This window comes from Arvicanthis niloticus, chromosome 1, assembly GCF_011762505.2.
Source record: "Arvicanthis niloticus isolate mArvNil1 chromosome 1, mArvNil1.pat.X, whole genome shotgun sequence".
Lineage (NCBI taxonomy): Eukaryota > Metazoa > Chordata > Mammalia > Rodentia > Muridae > Arvicanthis > Arvicanthis niloticus.
This window is the reverse complement of record NC_047658.1, coordinates 19,369,833-19,392,003: the sequence shown is the minus strand read 5'-3', so window position 1 is coordinate 19,392,003 and position 22,171 is coordinate 19,369,833. Positions and strand designations below refer to the sequence as shown.

General features: G+C 51.8%; 3 protein-coding genes across 3 annotated transcripts in view; 2 read left to right on the top strand and 1 right to left on the bottom strand.

The window, feature by feature from the left end:
* The window catches only part of Sult2b1 (sulfotransferase family 2B member 1), a 27,154-nt gene extending 14,635 nt beyond the window's left edge, over nt 1-12,519 (top strand). Inside the window, exons 2-7 of the mRNA XM_076934359.1 lie at nt 1,444-1,590; nt 6,925-7,129; nt 8,088-8,214; nt 8,487-8,581; nt 11,090-11,270; nt 12,297-12,519. Coding sequence (XP_076790474.1) covers nt 1,444-1,590; nt 6,925-7,129; nt 8,088-8,214; nt 8,487-8,581; nt 11,090-11,270; nt 12,297-12,502 — 961 coding nt within the window. The 3' untranslated portion in view covers nt 12,503-12,519. The remainder of the gene's footprint in view (nt 1-1,443; nt 1,591-6,924; nt 7,130-8,087; nt 8,215-8,486; nt 8,582-11,089; nt 11,271-12,296) is intronic.
* Fam83e (family with sequence similarity 83 member E) lies at nt 11,457-22,171 on the bottom strand. Its single transcript, XM_034508542.2, has 5 exons — nt 20,711-22,171; nt 19,781-19,948; nt 19,402-19,526; nt 16,240-16,684; nt 11,457-13,633 (listed from the first exon to the last, which is right to left on the bottom strand). The coding sequence occupies exons 1-5, from the start codon at nt 21,182-21,184 to the stop codon at nt 13,400-13,402; spliced, it is 1,446 nt and encodes a 481-aa protein (XP_034364433.1). The 5' UTR covers nt 21,185-22,171; the 3' UTR covers nt 11,457-13,399.
* On the top strand, nt 17,736-18,205 carry Spaca4 (sperm acrosome associated 4). The gene has a single exon (XM_034508557.2). The coding sequence runs from the start codon at nt 17,736-17,738 to the stop codon at nt 18,117-18,119; it is 384 nt and encodes a 127-aa protein (XP_034364448.1). The 3' UTR covers nt 18,120-18,205.

Sequence of the window (22,171 nt, the reverse complement as noted above, 5' to 3'; positions counted from 1 at the left end):
GGCCTCAAACTCAGAGATCTGCCTGCCTCTGCCTCACGAGTCCTGGGACTAAAGGCGTGCGCCACCACTGCCCGGTGTCTTTTACTTTTGAGACCCGGTCTCCCTGTGCTTTTGGAGCTGGCCTTTAGCTTTCTGTCTTTCTGCCTCAGCCTCCTGAGTCTTGGGCATGACTAGCGTGATCCACTGGTCTCACTCACAGAAGGGAGTTTTAAGAGCAGTTGGTGACAACCACAGTTCTGTCCATCCTAACTTCCCTGGGTCTCCTGTCCCCTCTATACAGACACGGGGGACCTGCAGAGGCCACATGCAGAGGGCTTTAGTGGGACATTCAGTTACTTTAGTGGCATTCAGTTACTACACCGTGATGGAGTGTGAAGATTGCTCCCTAATACAAAGTGACATGCACCCAGGGACAGAAGCCAGGACACTAACCCGGGTCTGAGGCTACTCGGTCCCACCAGTCAAGGGTGTGAAGCAGACGCAGCAGCCAAAAGCCAAAAGCAGCTGTTCTTATGAGCTTTTAGTGGGTGTGCTTCTTCAAAATGAAGCAATGTGCTGTGGTTTCTTTTTCCTTCAAAACATGAAGCCCAAGGGTTGTAGCTTGGTGGCAGGGCGATGGTCTAATGTATCAGGGCCAAGGATCAAGCTCTGTCAACTAAAAAAAATCACTAGATAAAATATGTGTCCTAGAGGAGCCTGGTGACCTAGCTCTGTCATCCTAGATACTTAGGAGGCCGAGACACAAGAATCAAAGGCTCAAGACCAGCCAGAACAGCTTAGTGAGACCCTGTCTCCAACAAATTAGTTGAGGGTTGTGGGCGCGGCTCAGTAGTAGAACCCCTGCCCAGAATCCCCCTGTGAGGGGCTGGGAGCGCGGCTCAGTAGTAGGTCACTTCCTGCTCCATTCTGAAAGGTCTAGGTTCAGTCTTCTCTTTGGAAACCCAGTCTCGTGGCTGCGTAAATGCGTCATGGCTTTGGGACAAGCAGCTAGATGATTTTAGCTTCTCGGTGAGTCATCGTGGGTTCTCACATGGGCTCTGCAGCGTGCAGCGTTGGCGGGGGCACCTGCCACCTTTGGCTTGGGTTCCTCATTCGGAAAGTGGCCTGGTGACGTGGTGTCGCCCTCCAGGGTTGGGATGTGGAATAAACACAAGGAGAACATGTAGCTTCACTTTGCAGACGTGAAGTTCCCTTCCTCCTACCAGCTGCGTGGCTTTGGGGGAGATCACTCCCACCCTCCGCGCTCGGCTTTCTACACCCATAACATGGGGATAATAAACATGACATCATGAGACTGTTGTGGCGGAGTTGAAGTGGATCCACTTCTCAGGTGGACACACGAGGCCCAGAGAGAGGACACTCCTCACTGTGGTGCGAGTGGAGGGCCCTGCGACTCTTACCCACCTCCTTGTTCGTCCTTACACGTGCCCTTCCCTCTTACAGCCAGAAGCTGAAAGGTGAATACTTCAGGTACAAAGGCATCCCCTTTCCAGTCGGCATGTACTCACCGGAGAGCCTCAGTCTGGTCGAGAACACTAGCAATGTGCGGGACGATGACATCTTCATTGTCACCTACCCCAAATCAGGTACCTGTAGCGCTAACCTGGGCTCAGGGAAGAAGAGAAGAGGGAAGGAAGGAGCCTGCTTTGCAGGACCTGGGAGTCCCCTGCTGCTGGAAGCACCTTCCTTTGCACTGCTCCCTAAGTCCCTACTTCAGGGAGACTGAAGGCCTGGCTATTGTTCCCCTCCCCTCTAGGGCTTCAGTAGTGTCCCCAGACCTTCCCTGTCCCCTAAGCCTTCATAGCAATGAGTGCCACCAGCCACGTGTGGTTTGGCTTTGTTCGTTTTTGTTGAGACAGGTTTTCATGTAGCACAAGTTGGCCTCGAACCTCTGGTCCTGCTGCCTCAGTGTCTCAGGTTCTGGGATGGCAGGTGTGTGCTGCCAGGCATAGCCTCGCTGATTGAATCTCTGCTTACCCCCTGGAAGGTTTAACTCTGAGAGCGTTGTCTGCCTTGGCTATTGCTTGTTCTCTGAGCCTAGAAGCACGGCCGCTGCATAGCATGTTGTTAGAGGATGTTCCTCCTCTCTGGTTCCTTTGTATTCATGTGCAGAACATTACTCAGTTTTCACGGATAAGGAAAGCGAGTGAGCATTCTGCTTTTCTCTTTCGTTGTTATAATAGAACGCCTGGCCAAAAGCAACACCAGGAAGAAAGAAAGGCCTTGTGCAGCTTACACTTCCAGGCCTCAGCCTGTCACAGAGGGAAGTCAGGCCAGGAACTCAATCAGGAACTGAAACAGAAATCAAACAGGATCCCCTGTGACTGGCTTGCCCCCTATAGCTTGCTCAGCTAACTGTTTATAAAACCCAGCCCCTGCCCAGGAGAGGCACGGCCCTGAGTGAGCTGGGACCTTCTATAGCAATTGGCAATATGCCTGTGGCAGCATATGTCTTTAACCTAAGCACTAAGGGGGCAGGGGCAGGTGAATTTGAGGCCAACTTGGTCTGTGTAGCAAATTCCTGGCCAGCCAAGGCTACATAGTGAGACAAATAGTAAATAAACAAGAAACATAGTTAAACAAATAAATAATATAAAAAGAAAATACATCACAAACATGTATGTCCTCAGACCAACGGTGTCAATCCCCCAGCTGAGGCTTGGGTAATTCCGGGCTGTGTTGGCATCTGAGGCAAACTAGGAAAGCTGGCTACACGGTGTAATCCGAGCATGTTGGACAGGGAAGAGACTCAGGAGTTAAAGGCCATCCTCAGCCACAGACTGGGTTTGAAGCCATCCTGAGGCAATAAGACTCTGTCTTAAAAACAAACAAACAAAAAATAAATAAAATAAAAACAAACAAAAACAAAACAAAAAAAAAAAAACCCTGACTCATACTTCCGACTACAAGTGTGAACCTTACATGGGGCCCTTAAAATAGCCATGCTTGGAGGGAAAAGCAGCCAGGGAAGGTAACGGGGGCTGCTTGAGGTAAGAAATGAGGGCATTTTTTTTTAAGGATTACAGTTTCTGTTGGAAAAAGGACACGCTTTGCAGGTTCAACAGACCTGACTATTGCAAAATAACGTGGTTGTATTTAAACGTTGCCAACTCAACTTGGAACTCAAAATGGTTACAGTGGTGAGGTCCCCAGTAAAGGGCTTTAACTGTGAATTTGTCCCAAGAACAGAGACTGGCAGCTGACACAGGAGTAACTCCCAGCCTCTGCAGAGAAAATCACGTGCGCGCGCGCGCACGCGCGCACACACACACACACACACACACACACACACACACACACACACACACTGCCATGAATTGTGCTCCTTTCTCCAGATTCAGCTTCACTGGAGAGGTACTAAGATGTCCTAGTGGAGGATTCTTGTCATTGTGTATCCCCTAAAAGGCTCATAGATCCGCTAGCGGTGGCACATGCATCCCTTAAGAACAGTGAAGGACAATTATATTCCTCTGGCGCCCTCTCCTGGTCGTTGAGAAATGAGAATGGTAGCTGGAGCTAGGGACAGCCAGAAGCCCACTGAGGCTGAGTCTCTGACTCCAGCTCCTTTGGCTGAAAGGAGGAGTCAAGAGATTCAGACACAAGACGGTGACATAGGCCTGCTGTCTTTGCTAGGCCAGAGTCTGAGGAAGGAGGACGCCCCCAAGGCCAGCCTGGAAAGCTTAATGTGAATATGTTGGTGGTGGTGGTGACAGGGTTTCTCTGTGTGTAGCCCTGGCTGTCCTGGAACTCATTCTGTAGACCAGGCTGGTCTTGAACTCCTAAGGATCTGCCTGCCGAGTTCTGGGTTTCAAGGCATGGGCCACCATGGCCCAGCTGCTTAATGTGATCTTAATGTGTTTCATGACAACAACAACAACAACAAAAAAGTCAAAAGAAATAAGATGTAGCTCAGAAGTACAGACCCCTGCCTAGAATCCCCAGTGAGGGGCTGGGGGCGTGGCTCAGAGTCCCTGCCTAGCAGTTCTGAAACTCTCAACTCAATCCCTTTTACTACAGACAGACAGATAAAAGACAAAACAAAACAAAAACCACAAAAAATAATTGATCAGGTGTACTGTCTTTAATTCCCAGCACCCAAGAGGCAGAGGCAGGCAGAGGATTATGAATTTGAGGCCAGCCTGGTTTGTATAGTGAGTTCCAGGACAACCAGAGCTACATAGTAAGACCCTATCTCGAAAACAACAATAACAAAAATACTAAATAAGGGTGATTAAATGTCTTGCCAGGGAAATGCACTTGCTGCCATTGCTGATTACTTGAATTTGAGTCCCCAAACTCACACACACACACACACACACACACACACACACACACACACACACACACGTCAGGCCTGGTGGATAGCTTGTGCCTGTAACCCCAGGGCTCGGGGTGGAGACAAATAGGTCTTGGAGGCTTTATGACAAGCCAGTTTAGCAGAGATGGTAAGGTCCGTGTTCAGGAGGAGATCCTTCCTTTAAAAAGAAAATGGAGAGTTATGGAAGATACAGTGTTTCTCTCTGAGCCCCACACATTCAGAAGTGGTCAAATCTTACAAAAGCATGCAGGTGCCAGACACACGGGTAGGAAGGCAACGCCTGCAAAGGCTGTAGTTTGTCTTCTGCTGGTCCTTTCTTCCACCCTTCTCCACCCCTTTTCTTCCTCCTTTTCAACCCTGTAACACTAGGTAGGAGAGAAAAGAATGATAGAGAAGAGAGGAAAGAGATCCCTGAATAAAGTCAGAGGTCAGAAAGGGGCGACCTCATTGTCAGACTGCTTCCCGCTAATATGTGGCGTTCCTTGGGACAAGTCAGATCTTTGCCATCAAGTAATCTGATTTCTTTTTGTTTCTTATTTGCGAATGACTATTTAACAAACCATAACTAACCACCAACCACACAACCTCTCTTTCATGGCCCTAGCATTTATATACCGTCTAAAAGGTCCCCAGAATTCCAAATGTCACGTAGTCTCTATTTACAGCTGGTAAAAATCACACCCCTGCTAGAGCACGAGGCAAATCACAGTCAGCTGCTGTGAACAATCTGAAGCAGCCCCATATCCCACTCCCGGGATTAAAATGAAAACATATGTGTCTGTGGTTTTTTTTTTGTTTGTTTGTTTGTTTGGTTGGTTTGGTTTTTTTTTTTTTATAATAAGCCCAAAATTCCAAAGTTGTCATTACAAAAGGTGGTTTATGTGGCTGCATTACAGAGCCTTTGGGGCTCTGTGACTGGATGAGGGGTCACCACTTGCTTGCTGAACTGCAGTGTGTCATGCAGATGAGAAGAGATAAGTGATAGGTAATACACAGGCGGATACGGTGTCCACTCCGAACATGCCCAGGGACCCCACAAGCAGCCAGCACAGAGTCATAGCACACAGTCATAGAACTGGAGTTACTGGTGGTTACATTTCTTTTTATTTTATGCATATGGGTATTTTACTGGCATGTATGTCTGTGCATTGTGTGTACACATTATCTGCAGAGCCAGAAAAGGGCCAGAACATAGCTCCCCCTGCCATAGTGTGTGTGTGTGTGTGTGTGTGTGTGTACCACAGAGCATATGCAGGTCAGAGGACAACCTGTAGGAGGTGGTTCTCTCCTTCCACTGTTAATCCTAGGACTGGAATTCAGGTCATCAGGCTTGGTAGCAAGTATCTTTATCCTCTGGGCCATCTTGATGGCCATAAACCTTTTTCTTTTTAAAGAATTTATTTACGGGATGCTAGAGAGATAGTTCTGTGCTTAAGAACACTGACTGCTCTTCCAGAGGTCCTGAGTTCAATTCTCAGCAACCACATGGTGGCTCACAACCATCTATAATGGGATCTGATGCCCTCTCCTGGCGTACAAGTATATATGCAGACAGAGCATATATCATATAATCTTTTAAAATTTGTATTTAAATTTTACTTTTATGAGGCCAAAGAGATGGTTCTGCAGGTTAAGAGCACTGACTGCTCTTCCTGAGGTCCTGAGATCAATTCCCAGCAACTACATGGTAGCTCACAACATCTGTAATGAGATCTGATGCCCTCTCCTGGTGTGTCTGAAGACAAGTGACAGTATACTCACATACAATAATCATATTTTTATTCTGAGTGGATAGGTGTTTCACATACATTTATGTCTATGCACTGTGTGTATGCATTGCCAACAGAGGCCAGATGTGGACATCACATGCCCTGTAGCTGGAGTTACAGATGGTTGTGAGCTGCCAAGTAGGTGCTCGGAATTGAACCTGGGTCCTCCACAGGCACAGTCAGGTCTCTCATCCAAGGAGCCATTTCTTCAGCCCCTTTTGTCTTCATCAGTGTTCTGTTGCTATGAAGAGACACCATGACCAGGGCAACTCTCATGAAGGAAAGCATTATTTGGGGGTTTAGTCCATTATCCTTATAGCGTGGAGCATGGTGGCATGCAAGCAGACATGGTGGCTGAGAGTTCTCCATCCACGTCCTCAGACAGCAAGAAGAGAAAGACTCCGGCTTGGGCTTTTGAACCCCCACGCACCCCACCCACCCCCTTGACACACTTCTTCCAACAAGAATTCTCCTAATCCTTTCAAATAGTGTCACTCTCTGATGGCTAATGCTTCAAATCTACAAACCTATTGGGGGTCTTTCTTATTGAATTGCCACACCCTTGGTCTTGGGGGTTTTTGTTTATTTGTTTATCTCTGAGACAAGGTTTCAAACTGTAATTCAGACAGGCCTGAAATTCAGAGTGGCCCTCCTGCTGTGGCCTCCAGGGTGCTGGAATGACACCCATGTATCATCATACCTGCGTGTTCCCTGCCTTGGGTTGAACTTTCTTAGCTGGCTTCAAGCACAGCGCTGGTTTTGGGAATATGATTCTAGTCCCACAGTTTGTCGCCCTTTCTTACCCCCAGCTAACCTTCCTGTTCTCCTGGTAGGTACCAACTGGATGATTGAGATCATCTGCTTAATCCTAAAAGATGGGGACCCCTCGTGGATCCATTCCGAGCCCATCTGGCAACGTGCACCCTGGTGTGAGACCATCATAAGCGCCTTCAGCCTTCCAGACCGGCCCAGCCCCCGCCTCATGTGCTCCCACCTCCCTATTGAACTGTTCACTAAGGCATTCTTCAGCTCCAAGGCTAAGGTGACGGGGGTGGGGGGGTGGGGGTGGGGGGGCTGTGGGTGGATCTGACTGGTTGACATGTGGCCCTTCCTTGGAGCCAACTCTAGGCTAGGTGTGGTCATGTGTGCCTGTCTGTCACTCACAATAGCCAAAATAGGAAAGTAGTCATGATTGCCAGGTCATCCTAGGCTACAAAACAAAACCCTGTCAAACAAACAAACAAACAAACAAAGCCGGGCACTCGTAGTGCAGCACCTTTAAACCCAGTGCTGGGGAGGCAGAGGCAGATGGATCTCTGAGCTTTAGCCCAGCCTGGTTTACAGAGCGAGTTCCAGGACAGCCAGGACTACACAGAGAAACCCTGTCTCAAAAACACTAAAAAAACAAAGAAAAACAAAACAAAGCAAAAAAAGACAGAGGGCTAGGGAAGGAAGCTGCTGAGTTGGTAGAGCAGTAGCCTAGGATGCTAAGACCAGCCTGCATCCCCAGTTCTGCATAAATTAGGCATGGTTGTTTGTGTGTCTGCTTGGTTGGTTGGTTGGTTTGGAGGTTTTCTGTTTGTTGTTTTTTGTTTTTCCTGTTTTTTCAAGACAGGGTTTCTCTGTTTAGCCTTAGCTGTCCTGGAACTCGCTTTGTAGGCCAGGCTGGCCTCAAACTCCCGAAGATCCTCCTGCCTCTGCCTCCCAAGTGCTGGGACTAAATATGTGCACCACCACCACTGCCAGGTTGATGCACACTTGCAATCTGAGTACTCAGGAGGTAGAAGCAAGAAGATCATCCTTGGCTAAGTAGCAAGTTCAAGGCCAGCCTGGGATAATACAGCAATGTTTTAACAAAATCAAACAGCACAAAAGAGTATGTTCTGCCTGCAGAGTTGGAAGAGGAGGACAAGGCAGGCCACCTCAGGGGCAGAGGCCACCTCAGGGGTAGGGTCCTACTGTATCTGACACCTTCTCCGTTCCCCTCTGTCTGTATACAGGTGATTTACTTGGGCCGGAACCCCCGGGACGTTGTGGTCTCCCTCTATTATTACTCTAAGATTGCTGGGCAATTAAAGGACCCTGGTACACCTGACCAGTTCCTTCAAAATTTCCTCAAAGGAGAAGGTGAGGACCAGGAAGGGAGTCAAAGAAACAGAAATGGGAAGAGATGGAGGCCAGCAGAGATGGATGCAGAGACAGAAGAGACAGAGACCAAGAGGCAGAAGAGCAGAGATATGGTCCCTTCTCTACTCAGGGATAGATGGGGCAGGGGTGAACTGCACAGACAGGGGGTGGCTAGGGCGGGTCTCCAATCCTGGCTGAAAGGCTCCAGGCAGCCAGGACAGAGCCTGGTCCTGGGAGTCATGTGGCCCTCACACACCCTCCATTGCCTGCAGTGCAGTTTGGCTCCTGGTTTGACCACATCAAGGGCTGGATCCGGATGCAGAGCCAAGAAAACTTCCTGTTTATCACCTATGAGGAGCTGCAGCAGGTTCGTCTGTCCATCTGGTGTCTGCCCTTGGCCCTCCTCCCTCACCACGTGCTCCTGGACACCTACCAACTTCCTCCCAGTCTCTGTGCTGAGGAGACAAAACTTCTGGGGGTCTGGGGATAGGGAAGGGGTGACAATAGGCAGATGGAGAAAATCCACTCAAGATCAGATGGGATGGCCACAGAGACAGCGACAGAGGAAAAGCAAACAGCCAGGAGAGTCTGCAGATGGAGCAGCCAGTGCAAAGGCCCTAGGGAAGCCTCCTCCACCTCCTCTGCCTCCTCCTCCTTCTCTTTCTCATCTTCCTCCTCCTCCTCCACCTCCCCTTTCCTCTCTCCTCTCTTCTGTCAGTCTAAGTCTCATGTATCCCAAGTATCTGAGGATGACCTTGAACTTGTAATTCTCCTGTTTCCAACTCCTGCTGAGCACCAGTGAGGGCCTGCAGGTCACTGCTCCCAGAGGTGCAGAGGGAGGGGACCAGAGGCCTACCAGAGGCAGGCAGAGGTGGGTGGCACGTTCATGGCTAGCCAGAGCTACATAGCAAGACCCTGCCTCAAAAACATAAAAGACAAAACAAAACAAAAAGCAGCAGCAAAACCCCAAACAATAAAAGAAAAGAAAAGCCCGGAGAGAGGGCTCAGTAAACTAGGTTCCCAGCACTTGCACGGTGGCTCACAGTTGCCACCGTGCAACTCATTGTAACTCCAGTCCTTGGGGATTTGGTGACCTTTTGTGGCCTCTTTAGGCCACATGGTACACATACATACCAGCAAGTAAGACACTCATACACATAATTTTTTTTTTAAGTTTAAAAGAATTGACATGTTGACTCAAAGGGTAAAGTCGCTTGCTTACCAAGCCTGACAACCTGAGTTAGATCCCCAAATGTGGAAGAAGAGAACTGACCCCTGCTGGTTGTCCTCCACACACATAAACAATGCGTACACACACACACACACACACACACACACACACACACACACACCACACACACACACCACACACACACACACACACACACACAACACACACACACACACACACAACACACACACACACACACACACACACACACCACACACACACACACACACACCACACACACACACACACACCACACACACACACACACACACACACACACACCACACACACACACACACACCACACACACACACACACACACACACCAGCTCACCCATTTTGAGCTGTGAAAATTGTAATGTTTTAGGTTTACCCTGGTAAGTTATCAGCAATGTTCAGAGGAGGAAACTGGAACTTTAGCCCTCTGGAGGGATTGGTTGTTTGCCTGAGACACACAGCAATTCCCTGCAGCCCCCATATTGTATCCTGATACATTTCTTCTGATGGCAAGTTCTGGAAAAGGCTTCAGCACCATGTCTCCCTCCCTACATTTCCTCAGGTTTAATTTTCCAAACTAAAAACTGGGCCACAGAGCCTAGCACGGCTTCTGGGCCACTCCTGGGGTGTGAGGCACCGCCCACATGTGTGTTTCTGGGACAGGCCCGTGGCTCAGAGAATAAAAGGTTATGAAACCAGGAATGGCCTGGAAAGACAGGCTGTGGGACCACGCCGTGACCAGCTATGCAGGGCACTGGGTGCTGTGGATGGCTGTGAGGCTGCGGGAACCTGGGGGCTCGGGGGTTTGAGTCTGAGCTTCCAGGCTATGAGGCTTTGAACAAGTACCTTGCTATTTCTGGACCTATGTTTGCCCGCTAGGGTGCTACGTTTCTTACAAAGCCAACCAGCACAAATGTGAATCAGGGCTTAGATCCAGGGAATCGAGCCAAGTGTTGTGAGGAAAGTAGCAACCAAGTTCATCAGTGACAAAGAGCAAATCAAGAAATCTTGTGCCAAGACCCGGAGGGAGGAAAGTATGGGAACAGTGTGTTATGGGAGGAAGGGGTTCACACCAAACCACTCTTGAAAGCCAGGCCTTGGAGGGACTCTGTCCCAAGTCCTAGGAAGCCAATGAATCACTAGATCCAGGAAAGAGTTGGTGAAACCGAGGGGGAAGGAGGCAATAGGTAGGCAGGCTGGGGAAGGGGCTGCAGAGGTGAGGTTCTGGCAAGGGAGAGGATGTTCGGTGGACCAGGATGGGGCTGTCTGTCGGGGACACAGAGATGAGGACATGCACAAGAAGATAGGCAGGCAGGAAGGACAAGGATGATGACAGACTGGCATCTGAGCTGAGGCAGACAGGGAAGGCTAGGCTCCAGAGACTAGTGCTGGGCATACAGGGAGAAACAGAGAAGCCCCATTCACAGCATCTGCTTCAGACACACAGTAGCGTTCTCTGTAAGTTGCTGAGTTGATGTTTGCCACCCTACACTCCCCTGCCTCCTGCAAAACCCTCTAGAATCCCGGAGAACAGGGAAGTCCAACACTTTGGCTTGGGCATGGAGAAACTGAGGCAGTCAGTCAGGAACCACTCCAGGCCAAACAAAGTGGCCCCCACTCCACTGACGATTCTTCTTCCTACCCCAGGACCTGCGAGGCTCCGTGCAACGCGTCTGTGAGTTCCTGGGCCGGCCACTGGGTGAAGAGGCCCTGAGCTCTGTGGTGGCCCATTCAGGTTTTGCTGCCATGAAGGCCAATACCATGTCCAACTATACACTGCTGCCGGCCAGCCTGCTAGACCACCGCCAGGGGGCATTCCTGCGCAAAGGTACCACTGTGTGCTTCTAGCTAATTGTATGCCTTTCAGGGCCTCTATTTTCCCAGAAGCCATATGGAGTGGAGTGTACAGGGCCACCTAGACTTGTGTTTACTGTCAGCAGGAGGTCTGGTACTGCCTGCTGACCTGCTTCATCTGGAACACAATATCCTGAGTAAGACCAAAGCTCTAACAACGTGAGGTTAAAGTCCCCAGGAACCGTTTTATTAGTTAGTACCCACTGCAAAATAATTCAGTGTGGTGGTGCTTGCCTCTCACACCAGCTAGACTCGAGGTCAGCCTGGGACACTAGAGACGCTGTCTCAAAACCAAGCAGGACAACTACAGTCCAGGATCCCCAGGTGATTCAGGTCAGTCCCTCATCCCCAGATCCTTCCGCCGTGTGATTTCATGTTCTAAATCCTTAGCCTTGGGAATCCTTCAGGGAGCCCCCTGACCGCACACGAGGTGATGCAGCGTGTAACTAAAATCTAACAAGCTGTTCGAAAGAGCCTTGTCCACACAGGCAAGAGGGGGGACCCCTAGTAGTCACGGCGATTGAGGGACCAGGACTCAGGACTGCATGCTTATAGGGTTTCTCGCTGACTGTGAGGACCTCAGACTGGTCCATTCACGTGAAGCCTCTAGACTGCCTGGCTGGGGTGGACTGGCCATCAAGTCAGAAGAATGTTGAGGCCATGTTGGGTATCTGAGGGGAACTAGGGTGAGAGAGCCTTGTGCTAGCAGAGATGGCTCCCAGAGGAGGCGATGCAGGTTGTCAAAGGAGTGTTTGGGTGCCAAGAGGGCGGTGAGTTCTGAGAAGATATCTGGGAGGTCAGAGGTCAAAGGACAGGGCTGGCATGGGGTCACCTAGGTGTAAGGGAAAGAGATGGTAAGCATAGGGAGCCCTGGCCAGCTGACACAGACGGTGTGGTTGGTCATGGTGACGGAGGCTGAGGAGACATCCGGCAAGACCGAGAGGGGAGTCAGAGGGTAACTCGGCAGCTCCTTACTGGTCTCTTCCTCTGTCCCTTCCAGGGATCAGTGGCGACTGGAAGAACCACTTCACTGTGGCGCAGAGTGAGGCTTTTGACCGTGTCTACCGAGAGCAAATGCATGGGCTGCCGAGCTTCCCCTGGGACACGTCCGAAGAGGACAGCAGCCCCGATGGCGAGCCTGACCCTGAGCCTAGCCCCAGCCCTGGCCTAGCCTCTGATGACCCCAACCCAGGATCCTCACAATAAACTTGTCACTCCAGCCACTCCTTCCTCTGTGCTGAACTTACCGGGGCAAGCAGGGGGTGCAGGCAGGCAGAGCATCCAGCCACACACCACACAGACAGAATGCATTTGTGCTGCAGAAGACAGTGTGTCTCACATATCACCCCATGCTTGGGAGGTAGAGGCAAATTCACGTCGAGCCTGGGCTCCTCAGTGACCATGTCACAGCAACAACAACACAAGCTACAAAGGGCTGAGGTGTCCAGCACTGACCCTGAACTCAATGGGATGCCAGGTCCACTGTCCCACAGGCCTGGAGCCCTAGACCTGAGGGAAGAGGCCTGAGGGGAACCCTGGGTCTGAAGGAGAGCTTGGGGAGATGCTGGAGTCTGGACTCTGGAGCAGGAGGGGTCAGGGAAGGCAACGGTTGGGTTTGGAAAGGCTGTAGAGTTAGATGTCTGTGCTGTTGGAGTTTAATCTGAGCAGACATACAGGGAAGCCCTCTGAAGCCCTCCTTAGCTCCCGCAGAAAACTCCAGACATATTCCAGTATCTCAGTGTCCCTAGTACTTTCCAGACCGTTTTGTCAGCTTTGCCCATCCCCACTTAACCTCCATCTCCATAATTCTCCTCTCCTGGACTTACTTTGTCCATGTCTTCTCTGTTGTGGGATTGCCCCCATTATCTCTTTATACAGTACATGGTGAGGCAGCTGAGCCTGTCTCTGTAGCAGTCCTGTCTGCTGCTTTGGAACCTGTCTGGAAATCTGCCCATTCCCCAGATAGTAACATTGAGCCCTTAACTCGTGAGCTCACCCAATTCTAGACCAATCCCTTCTGCTGCCAAGATCCTAGACTAGAGGCCTCAGACACAGCTCTAAACTGACCCATAGCTGGCCAGCCACAACTGGCCAGTGCTCCTGTCAGCGTCTCCTTCCAGAGCCTGAGCCAGAGGCCCAGTCTGATGTGGTGGCATTGTCCCCCAGTCTCCTTTGGGCTGGGGATAGGTAACGCAGGCGACGGGCTGGAATCACGGGTAGGGGGCTACCCCAGGGCTGTGATCGGGAATCCATCTCAGCTCTGGGCCCACCTCCAGTGCCCCGCTGCCTCATCAGGGCCCTGGCTGGAGTGTCTTTGGAGCCCCAGGACTTCTTGGGCTGTGAAGAAGAAGAAAAAAAAAAGGTGAGTAGTTGCTGGGGCTGAGCTAGTGGGGTGCTAGCCTCGTATGCACAAGGCCCTGGGGTTGAGCCTCAGCACCATATAGACCAGTCATGATGGGCACTCAGGAGGTGGTGGCATGAATATCAGAAGCTTAAGACCAGCCTGGACTACATAAAACCCCATTTCAAAATAAGGAGGAAAGAGGCTAAGAGATGCCTCAGTAGGTAAAAGCATTGAGACCATCAATAAGAATCTGTAACCTTAGTGCTGGAAGGCAAGTGAATCCAGATGCTCCCGGGGCTCCCGGGGCTCCCTGGCAGCCAGGCTATCTGCAACAGTCAGCTCCGAGAACAGTGAGGAACATGTCTTAAACAATAAGGTAGAGAGCGACAGGAAGACCCCAGGATTGACATCTGGCCTCAAGCAGCACACACCAGCAAACACTCCTACAAACACAGGAACACATAAACACAAGAGGAGGGGCCCAGATACAAGGGAAAGGGACAAAGGGTGAGAGACAAGGTAGAAGTAAGGGAGAGGAAGATGGGAGGGAAGGAGGAGATTTGGAGGTAGAGACATAGGAGTTAGAGATGAAGGAGGGAGGAGCTAGAGGTGGAGGAGGGAGGAGAGATGGAGGAGGGAAGAGTTAGAGGTAGAGAAGGGAGGAGTAAGAGATGAAGGAGGGAGGAGAGATGGAGGAGGGAGGAGTTAGAGATGGAGGAGGGAGGAGTTAGAGATGAAGGAGGGAGGAGTTAGAGATGGAGGAGGAAGAAGAGATGGAGGAGGGAAGAGTTAGAGATGGAGGAGGGAGGAGTTAGAGATGAAGGAGGGAGGAGAGGTGGAGGAGGGAGGAGTTAGAGATGAAGGAGGGAGGAGAAATGGAGGAGGGAGGAGTTAGAGATGGAGGAGGGAGGAGTTAGAGATGGAGGAGGGAGGAGAGATGGAGGAGAGAGGAGTAAGAGATGAAGAAGGGAGGAGAGATGGAGGAGGGAGGAGTTAGAGATGAAGGAGGGAGGAGTTAGAGATGGAAGAGGAAGGAGAGATAGAGGAGGGAGGAGTTAGATAGAGGAAGGAGGAGTTAGAGGTGGAGGAGGGAGGAGTTAGAGATGGAGGAGAGGAGTTAGAGGTGGAGGAGGGAGGAGTTAGAGATGGAGGAGGGAGGAGTTAGAGGTGGAGGAGGGAGGAGAGATGGAGGAGAGAGGAGTAAGAGGTAGAGAAGGAAGGAGAAATGGAGGAGGGAGGAGTTAGAGGTGGAGGAGGGAGGAGTTAGAGGTGGAGGAGGGAGGAGTTAGAGATGGAGGAGGGAGGAGTTAGAGATGGAGGAGGAAGGAGAGATGGAGAAGGAAGGAGTTAGAGGTAGAGAAGGAAGGAGAAATGGAGGAGGAAGGAGTTAGAGATGGAGGAGGGAGGAGTTAGAGGTGGAGGAGGGAGGAGTTAGAGATGGAGGAGGGAGGAGTTAGAGATGGAGGAGGAAGGAGAGATGGAGGAGGGAGGAGTTAGAGGTGGAGGAGGGAGGAGTTAGAGATGGAGGAGGGAGGAGTTAGAGATGGAGGAGGAAGGAGAGATGGAGGAGGGAGAAGTTAGAGGTGGAAGAGGGAGGAGTTGGAAATGAAAGGAGAGATGAAGGGAGGAGGTGGATGGAAGGTACCTGGGAGGAGATGCAAGAGGAGGGAAGTGAGGAAAGAGGAAGAGGAGGAGGGAGTGACAGGTGGACAGAGGAGGGAGAGATGCCAGTAGAGAGGACGATGAGGAAGAAGAAGGGAAGCCAAAAGGACCCAGAGCCTCCAGGCCAGGGGGACATAAGTGGGAAGCCTGGAACCCCAGACCCACATGGGATGCCTCTCTTCTTGCCTTGTAGCTGAGGAAGAACAGGAAGTAGCTGTGGCCATCCAGGGGAACAAATATTTGCCAAGGGAGGGAACCCAGCTGGAGGCGAGGCGAGGACCTTGACCTGGCCACTCCACTCCTTTTCCTTTAGGTCCAACTTCATTGACAAAACTGACAGAAATGATTCTGCTCCAGTTACCAGGGAACAGATTGGGAAACTGAGGCCAGCAGGGTTTAGCTCACTGAGTGATATAATTCCCTTTGCCTGCATCCCGGGTAAGGCTACTTTCTCTTCCACATGGCTCTGCTGCTTCTCATACAATATGCCTCACAGTGGGAAACTGAGGCTCAGAGGTAGCCATTTCCAGCCCAGGACTATCCAAGCAGCTAAACTGGATTCAGCCAGACCCTCACTCTCCATACAACTGCAGAACGATTCTCAGTTCTCCTGACCCCCTCCACTTCCCCAACATCCTAAGGACAGTCAGATATAGGAAGTCCTATGGGGAACCAGTCAGAGCTAAGTTCCAACCCCTCTCAGGTGCCTCAGTTTCCCCATCTGTGAAATAGGTAGGCTAAGTTTAACAGACTTAGCACATGGTGGTGCAAGCCTGTCATCCCAATACAAGGAATGTGGAGACAGGAGAATCAGCTGAAGGTCAACCTCAGGTCTACAACTCTTCTTCAAAATGAGAACTGCTTCCTGCTTCTGGTGTCCCAGCAGGGCCTCCTATCTCTTGGCTTCTGTGCCTGTCCTCATGGGGGTGGTTCTTACCTCATTTTCACCATCACTGGAGTCAGAGAGCTGGGACAGGCGGCTAAGGTCCCATAGGGAGCGGCTGGGTCGGGTTGGGGGACCACTGGCTGTCCTGGTGCGCTGTACACTCCTCAAGATGTCACTGAGAGCAGGCCCTGAAGTGGTGGGGGTCCCCCGTCTGTCCCCCTCAAGGATGTGACAGGCAGCCAGGCGCTGAGCCAAAGGCCCATCAGACAGCAATGGGGCCACAGGGGCCACAGGACAGCGCAGAGCCACACGGTGTGGGCTTCGGGGCAGCTGTGGGCCCTCAGGAGGACTGAACAAAGGGCTTCGAGTTGGTGCTGGTGGGAGCGGCCTGGAGGCCGCGTACAGGACACGGAACTCCTGGCTGAAGGCATCTGCAATTTCTCCTGTGAGCAAGGTCACCAGGCCCCGGTGCAGGCGTGAGTCACTCCATGTGAAGCTAGAGATGTAAGGTGACAATCAGGATCCATGCGGGTGGCACCCACCCTAGTCCCCAGACCCTGTGACCTTAGAGCATGATCTCACAGGCCTCAGCTCCTCTGTGAATAGGGCAGTAAGTATCTACCTTGTTGCTAATCACAACCAACCTAGGACAACATGGTAATAGAAGCCTGTAATCCTAGCACTCAGGAGGCTGAGGCAGGAGGATTAGGAGTTCAAGCCCAGCCTCAGCTACACTGTTCCAGAAAAGCCTAGGCTACATGAGACTATTTCAAAACAGACAAATAATAAAACCCAGGAAAACCTTATATTGACCACCTAAAGTTAGATGATCGTAAACATGGGCTCTGCTCTGTTCCATTGAGGGACTTCTCAGAGCCCCGGGGAATCACGAGGTTGATCTTTTGATACCCACAGGACCGTTTTTTACTTCCACACGCTCACCAGAAAGGTTGCATTTCCTAAGCATGTGCACTGTATACCAGGATCCGAGAAGCACATCTGCCACACAGAGCAAGTGTCCTGCATGGAGCTGCAGAGGGTAATACCTACCCTTCATGTCACATGACCATGGCTTTAACACCTCCAGTGCAGATTCGAACATACATGTATCATGGCTTCAGTGGGCCATCAGTAAAGTGAGATGGCCATGGGCGGGCTGAGCTCATAATATCAGCAATAAGTTGGCACTATGGGAGTATCCTTACCTTGCCAGGTGACAGTTCTGGTCCTTTCAGCCTGTGGTGAGCGAGGCCACAACCCCTCCCCCCTCCCCCACCCCAGCCATCAAAGAACCCTGAGCATCTGTGAGGTCACTGAGCTCCATGGCCCAAGGGCTTGTGGGTAGGGGTGCTGGCCCATCTCCAACCCAAGGACTCAAGAGCTCCTGAGAAGGACACATTGTAATTGGGAACCAGAAACACTCCAACTGCTGACCCCCGAGGCCAGGACGAGGGGCAGGAGGTGTTCCAGGAGGTCACACTCGGCCATCCAGGAGGTCAAGGAAGGCCCCGGCCTGGCTTGGGTGCTATCCACGCCGCCAGGCCACCATGGTCCTTGGCTGGCCACTGCTTCTGGTGTTGGTTCTTTGCCCAGGTGCGACAGGCATCAAGGACTGTGTCTTCTGTGAGCTGACTGACTCCGCTCGGTGCCCAGGCACACACATGCGCTGCGGGGATGATGAAGATTGCTTCATAGGCCACGGAGTAGCCCAGGGTGTGGGGCCCATCATCAACAAAGGCTGCGTGCACTCCACCATCTGTGGTCGCGAGGAACCCATCAGCTACATGGGCCTCACATACAGCCTCACCACCACCTGCTGTTCTGGCCACCTTTGCAATAGGGGTTCTGGCCTTGCCACAGGAGCTACCAGCCTGTCACTGAGTCTGCAGCTGCTCCTGGGCCTGTTGCTGCTGCTTCGATACTGGCCGTGATCCACAGAAGCTACAGGGCCTGGGGCTGTGCCCCAGGCCCCCACCTCCATCCCTTTCCCTCATTAAATGGCCAGAGGTGCAGTCTACCTCTTGTGGCCCTGGCTTCCTCCATTTTCAGGACCCATGGGGGGCGGGCTGGCAAAGCCCCTGGCATGCCGTCGTGTGGGGTGCGGCTGTGACTCTCACTGCTCAGCTGTGCCCCATTGGTCCCAAGACGCACATCTTTTCAAGTTTATGCATATGCTTCTTTATGTTGGCGTCACCTTAGAGTTCGTGACATGTGGTAAAAATCAATAATACCAGATGGGGTTTCAGAAGACTTTTTTTTTTCTTTCTTTCTTTTCTTTTCTTTCTTTCTTTCTTTCTTTTTTTTTTTTTTTTTTTTTTTTTTTTTGCAGGCAGGAATGATTTTTGAGGCAAGGTTCCTTGTATGCCAGGATGGCCTCAAATTCTCTACACAGCTAAGGATGGCTTTGACCTCTGTGATCTTCCTTTCTGTTGTGTGCCACCACATCCAGCTCTGAAGCACTGAGGTCATGTGTTGGCTACTGCTCTGACCTCTGGCAATGCCAGGATGATAGTGTCACTCCAAAGCACCATGGTCTCAGGGGCTGGAGGCAGGGTCTCAAAAGGTGAACAGGACTGGCAGTGTCAGTGCCTAGTGGCCAGGTGAACGAAGGCAGCTGTGTCCACAAATCTGCTGAATATGGCCTTCCGTACCCTTCGAGAATAGTGGTTCCTGGTCAGCACCTCTTACCCTGGGCGCCTGGCCATGTTTGTAGGATTCTGGGATTGTAATGATGTCAAGAATGGGAAGGGACACGCCACTTATATCTGCTGGGTGGAGGCAGGGATGAGGCTCAGTATGCAGAGGATGGGAGCCCACAGGGAGGAGGCTCAGTATGCACAGAGGATGGGAGCCCACAATAGTCTGATCCCTATCATTCTGAATGCAGCACAGGAGAGGGAAGTAAGTTGCCTGAAGTCACATTGCTAGAAGCTGGCAGGGTTAGGCTCTGAATCCAGCTATTTGGTACTCAGAGTCCAGCCTCAGTTTCCCAAGTTGGGATTCACAAGGCCACTTACCTGGACAACAGCAGAGACAACCCTAAGTATTCTCTGTGGCAGAACACCTCCTCTCTTGGATGAGCGCATGGACCCATTTTAGAGATGAGTGTGGAACACAGAGACCCAGAAAGGATGCTCCACCATCACAACCCCTCCCCCATCATCTGAGTATGTCGAGGGAGGGCTGGGCACAGGGTGTCATGAGGGGACACACCTGTAGGATCCCGAGATGACCCTGTCACCGTCCAGCAGCAGGAACTTCTCCCGCACGTGGCCGCTCACCTGCCGTCGCCTGCGGCTCTGGAAGGTGTGGCCCTGCACGGTCCGGATATCCAGGTTCTGGGAAAGGGCACATACTATGATGTTGTGGATACTGTCCCAGCATCCCCAGGGCCACCAATACCAAATCTTAGATCTGAGGATACCTAGCTCTGGATCAAAGATTCCTACAGGTCAATCCCTCCCCTCGCCCCATTTTCACCCCCAGTGGAAGTGGGTTTCAGATCTCAGGGAACCCCAATGACCTAACAACCCATGGAAATGTCCCCTTCTATGGGATAGGGACATTTAGATGGCTCTGGCCTGGCTCCTACCTCAGTGGTCCACAGGTTCACCCCTAACTTCTGGGCTAGTGCCAGGAAGGCAGGCAGATGCTGGTGGTCAAGCAGTAGATAGACAGGAATCCATCGGCGTGTAGCAGCTTCCACCATGTCTCTGAGCAGGTCAGGATCAGTGAAGACATCCATGACTACAGCCACCAGCTAGGGTGGGGAAAGGGGTAGACATGGGATGGGGGACTGTGGTACTGTGGGTAGGATGCTCTGGAGACATAGGCTTCAAGACCTGGCTTCCATGGGACACTCAGAGGTAGCAGGGAGGCACCCACCCTGACTCTTCCCTGTAGGGAATTCGAACCAGGCAGCCCTTTTAGGAGACCTGTTTCCAGTTGCTGAAAACTCATCTTTAATCCCACAGATTATTGGCCACATTGTCTTTTAGAATGCCAAAGGTCCATGGCTCCAGGTTAGGGCTGGGTGAGGGTGACCAGGAAGCCTAGGCCACTAAGGTGTGCCTTGTAGGCAGAGGGTTATGGTGGCATGACTCATCAACCAGGTCACTCAGAACAATGAGCTTCAGCTGCATTATTCCTGTTTCACCATGACCTCTACTCTTGGAAGCTGTACGTACTAACCCTTGTAGACCACTTGGCACTGGAGCCACAGAAACCCCAAGATTACTACCTAAGGAATAGGGCTTCAGAGGGGCAGCTACAGGGCAGGGAACTACCCCTGGGGCTTTCCTGAAGGAAGCTAGGTGTCTCTGGTTTGGTATGAAAGGGGCTGACTGACAAATGGTCACCACTTAGCTCTAGAAGCATGGATCCCAGGTCTCAGGGAGTAAGAGGCCTCCAGGTCTGAAGGGGAAAGGATAAAGCCTGGGTTTCAGGTCCAGAAGAGCAGCATGAGTACAGAATTGGAGGGTATGAGGAAAAGCCTAGGTACTGGTCACAGGGTGACACCCACCTTGCCAGCAGCCTGGATTTCCTGGCGCACCAACTCTTTAATAGGTGGTTGGCCCTCGCCTGGTGGCTGGGTATAGAGCTGCGCCCTGGTGATGCCCTTCCAGGCAGTGTCTTCAGGCCAGCCCAGCCGCAGCAGGGGTGCCGGCTCATCAGATTGCCTAGGCCAGTAGGTCAGGCTGCCAGTGTCCCCATCAGTGACCGCTGTTGCTGTGCCTGCTGCACCAGGCTCCTGGCTTAGTACTATCCAGTCTTCAGCAGCGGTAGCCAGAGCCTGAGCCTCATCTGTACTCAGAAAGGGGGGCAGCCTCTCCTGCTGCACACAGGCCCAGAAAGCCTCCTCACCACTGCTCAGCAGTGCTTCCAAAGCCAGCCGCTGGCCCTCAGAGTACAAGAAGGTAGGGCTGGCCTTGGTCAGGGCTGGCTCGCCAGCCCCCAACTCCTCTTCTTCCAGTGCGGCCAGCTGGGAGGCTGCCATTGGAGCCACACAAGGCCTCAAGAGGCCAGGTCCTGGAGGGTCTGGACAGCTTTTGGAGATTGACCATCTGGGGTCTTGTGAGATGGTGCGGCCACCCGAAGCCCCCAGGGTAGGTCTGTGAATATCACACAGCTCTCTGAAGCTGTCCCCAACTCAGTTCCTACAGACTATACATACCCTTATGCCATCAATTTGATCACACGTGCCTACTGACTACCTGCCAGGCAGCCATCTCCCCCATTTTGCCTCTGCCAAACCACAGGACCACCTCCGACTTGGAGCTTTAGGTGGTTCTTGGCTGCTTCAGGCCTGTCAGGATGACCTGCCTGCCCTGACAGGTCTGGCTACCAGCCTAACCATTTTCAGGTAAATGGCTGCTTGCCTGTCCTTGGTCACCCTACTGCTTGTAACCAATGGCTTGATGACCTGCCACTTGGGCTTATCTATGGTATCTGACCCACTCTTTCCTCCTCTTCATTGCCACATGGCAGATTTCAGCACTTGATGGCCAGAAGTCAGTTTCTGAGTAAACTTTCTTGCCCACCACCCCAGCTCCCACAGGCTAATAGATCTCCCCGGTCTGCCTGTCAAAGGGACAGAAGGAATCCATCCCGACCCCCCCACTCCCCCCAAAGCACTTGCCAGTCTCCTTCAGTGAGGATCTTCAGGTTATCTTGGCTGTGACCCTCAAAACCAGCCTGAGGTGTTAGCAGCCCCAAGTACTATCCTCTGACCGATCGAGAGCTTAGCCTGCGTTTCTTATCAGTCTGACTTCTGGCTGTACTCTACTTCCTGGACAGGAACCTGTGAAGCCTGAAGTAGGTTGCAGCCAACTGGCACCACACAGCCCAGAGGAGCTGGAATGAGGCCAGGCCTCCCCTATCTACAGACCCCGGGCCCCACCGGGTCTGAGGCCAAGGGCCAGCTTAGAAGCTTCCCAGTCTTCCTCCTGAGCAGCTCTCCACCCAACAGCTAGCAACTGTCAGG